This window comes from Condylura cristata, unplaced genomic scaffold, assembly GCF_000260355.1.
Source record: "Condylura cristata isolate star-nosed mole 26May11 unplaced genomic scaffold, ConCri1.0 scaffold00025, whole genome shotgun sequence".
Taxonomy (NCBI): domain Eukaryota; kingdom Metazoa; phylum Chordata; class Mammalia; order Eulipotyphla; family Talpidae; genus Condylura; species Condylura cristata.
In genome coordinates, this window is record NW_004567126.1 from 20,147,241 (window position 1) to 20,150,695 (window position 3,455).

Here is a 3,455-nt window from a genome sequence, read left to right on the forward strand (position 1 = left end):
CACCCCTCACCTGTCCATTTTAGAAAGGTGATTTGTTTCAATATTTTGCATTGCATCAGAATGTTGAGTGATGGATGGACGAGGTAGCTGGAGTGTGTGAGTGTCTGAGTGTGTGTGGGGTGTGTGTGGTGTGGACCTGTTGCAGGCCATCTCCTCATGCTCTCCAGCACAGCACATCTTCCGGCTGGAGTCTCTTGTCTGGGCTGCTAATTTGGTGGCCCTCCATGGCTCCAGGCCTCAGGGAAGCATGGTATAGGTGTCATGACATCTCAATGGAGCCACTCCCGCCCCAGCCAAGCCAGTCACACCAGCCGTGAGTCATTTACCTGTGCTAACCAGCTGCTGGCCACTGGGCTTGTCTCATTTCATCCTCAGAGCAGCTCTGAGGGGCTTTGGGCTGTTCTCCTTTACAGGTGAGGAAACCATGGTTTGGCACATGTAACACCCCAAGGGTACACAGCTTATACATGGCAGAAGTGGGCTGGGAGCTCAGTTCTAATGTAAAATCCATGCTCTTGACTATAACACTAGAAAGACCATGCAGAAGGGTCTGCCCTCCCACCATCCACCTCCTACTCCTCCACGCGTGCCTCGTCCTTAGGGGCCACCCCTGCTGTAGCCTGACACACAGGACACTCTCTCCTTCAGGTACAGCTTGGCCCTCTCCACGCAGTGCCACTGGCTCCTAAAGGACCCCAAGGTGGAGCTGGCATAAAAGGGACCTTCCAGTTCTAGGAGGTACTTCAGGTAAATGGAGGAAGGAGGGTCCCCCCTCTCCTTCCAGTATGTGGGGCTCCAGCAGCTGTGCTGATACCCCAGGACCACATGGGGCCCCTCCCAGCTGACAGCAGCCCTTTTCATCCTGTTTGACTTAGCAGTTTATTTTGGGCATGGCCTGACCAGGTGCTCTGGGGCAAGAGGCTTAGTTGTAAATAACTGGATTCTGCTCAGCAACCCTCTCCTTAGAAGGGGAGACGTGCCAGAGGAGGCCAGCAGGCTGTGGGGGAGAGGAGAGAGGGCTGATCCAGAGGGCTGGCGATAGCTGGGTTCAGTCACGGCCTGTGTGACCGCAGGCAGGCGCCTCTCTTTGTTTCCTTCCCTGCCTCAGTTTCCTTACCTGTAAAGCAGAGGGCGGGCCTGGGATGTTTCCATAATTGTTGCTGTTGGCCCCATAGCTCTGTCCTGTGCCTGCACCTACAGAGAACCAAGCCGTACTGAGAAGGCAGCTGCCTCTGAATGGTGACTTGGCACCACTGGACGTCAGGAGGTCTCGCTTCTAGTTTGCTTGTGATATAAATTGGATGACCTTGAGCAAGCTAAGTTTCCATTTTCACACCTGTTTTATAAGGGGGGTAATAAAGCCTCCAAGGATATTGTGAGCATTACAAGGAGCAATTGCAGGCAAGAGCCCTTTAAACTCTTGCAGCACTATACAAAAGGAGTCAATGAGGCTGACACTTCCTCAAAAAGTTAAAAATAGAATTATTATTTGTTTCAACAAGTCTCCATCTAGGTATATATCCCAAAGAACTGGAAGTAGGATCTTTAAAAAATTATAAATATTAGTACCATTGGAATAATTTTTAGAAGTATATCAGATGTTTATCAAAGTTAGTCTAAAATACCTGAATATGCCAGAAAACGTTCTGACTTCAAATAGAAAATTAAACACTTGGCATAAGAAAATAGAGTCTGTAAGAGATAATTTGTATACCTATGTCCATAGCAGCACTATTTACAATAGTAGCCAAAATGTGGAAATGACTCAGTGTCCATTGACAAATGAATGGATAAACCAAATTGGTCTGTGCATAAATATAATGAAATATTATTCAGTCACGAAAAGGAACAGAATTCTGATACATGCCACCTGGGTGCACCTTGAAAATATCATGCTAACTGATAGAAACCAGACAGAAAAGGAAGCACACTGTAGGAATCCACTACTTTGAGGTCCCTAGAACAGGCAAATTCATAGACAAATAAAAGTAAAGCAGTGGTTACCAGGAACTGGGGGATGGGAAAATAGGAAGTTATTGAGAGATGGCCACTCCTTCTGTTTGGATGATGAAAAGTTTCTGGAAATGGATAATGGTGATGGTTGTACACATTGTGAATGTACTTAGTGCCTCTAACTTGTACACTTGAAATGGTCCATTTTAACATTTAGAAAAGTAAATGCAAACTTTTGAAATTTCAGTTAAAATCTCTGGGGATACAATGGCAGTGCCTGGGAGTGGGGAGGCCTCATCTGAATGGAGGTGAGACATTTGAGGGAAAGTAAATCTCCCATTGTCCACTGGAGCTAAAAAGCAGCCTTTTTCACTCCTCAGGCTCCTCTCCCCCAAGGCACCTCCAAGAACCAGATGAAAATTTTGCCAGCCAGGCCCCTAGGGCACAGGGAGGTGGCTGTCTTTATCCTTCAGGAGAGGAGGTCCAGTCCTGACTTATTCCATTCTCAGGGGACTGTGGACGGTCTCTGGATCCTGTGTTCTCCTTAGTTTGGAATCACAACATGAGGGCTTTCCAGCCATATGGGCTTCACATTGGACCTGCCTCAGTCGTGCGTCGTCCCCAGTGCCTAACCCAGGGCCGGGGACACAGCAGCTCTCAACATGCGTTTTGTAAATGAGAAGAGGCCCTAGCTCCTCCGAGCCTCAGTCAATCCAGGCCAACTCCACATGCAGACTGAGATGAGGACTAACCTCGCTTCTGCTTGGTGAGGAAGCTGGGGAGCGGCATGAGGGTACAGGGAGAAGACAGAGGGAGATAATCCGACAGGGCAGACTGTAAGTTATTTGTTGCAAATAATTGCTTAAACAGCCAGCATGCCTCAAGTGCTGGGGATGATTGGACTCAGGTGGGGTTCCCCAGGAGCAGGCACCAAAGCGTTTCATTCATAGACCCCCTTTATCCAAGGGGTAAACTGAGTCCAAAAGCGGCAGGGAGCTTTGGTCCTAGGTCACAGGGCAGCCTCGGTCGGAGCATGGCGGGTTTTGGGCACACATACGGCCAGTGTCTGTGAGAAATCCGGCGCTGGGAGCCCGTGAGTAGCAGGGGCCCCAGCCCGGCCGCCTCTGAGACGGTGAACCCGGGTTAGGGTCGTAAGGTCTAGGCCCCCGCCCCAGTCGGGGGGCTGTGGAGCTGCGGGCCCCTTGGGCTAGGGGCTCACGCAGGGTTCCCCACCCGGGGAGCCGCGGGGGGGCGGGGAGAGCGGCCGCCTAGCCCAGCCCCGCGGATGACAGGAGCCAGGGAGCCGAGGAGGGAGGAGCCGCCGCCGCCGCGCGCTGGGCTGAGGCGCAGAGAGAGCGGGGCGCGGAGTGCGGGCGGCTGGGAGCGCGCTGAGCGGGGGAGAGGCGCTGCCGCACGGCCGGCCACAGGACCACCTCCCCGGAGAATAGGGCCTCTTTATGGCATGTGGCTGGTAACTTTCCTCCTGCTCCTGGACTCTTTAC

General features: G+C 51.7%; 1 protein-coding gene across 1 annotated transcript in view; it reads left to right on the forward strand.

Moving 5' to 3' along the window:
- The first annotated feature begins 3,238 nt into the window (after window positions 1-3,238).
- The window catches only part of DSCAML1 (Down syndrome cell adhesion molecule like 1), a 299,027-nt gene continuing 298,810 nt past the window's right edge, over window positions 3,239-3,455 (forward strand). Inside the window, exon 1 of the mRNA XM_004689218.2 lies at window positions 3,239-3,455. This exon is cut by the window's right edge and continues 1 nt beyond it. Within this exon, the coding sequence (XP_004689275.1) occupies window positions 3,239-3,455 (217 nt within the window).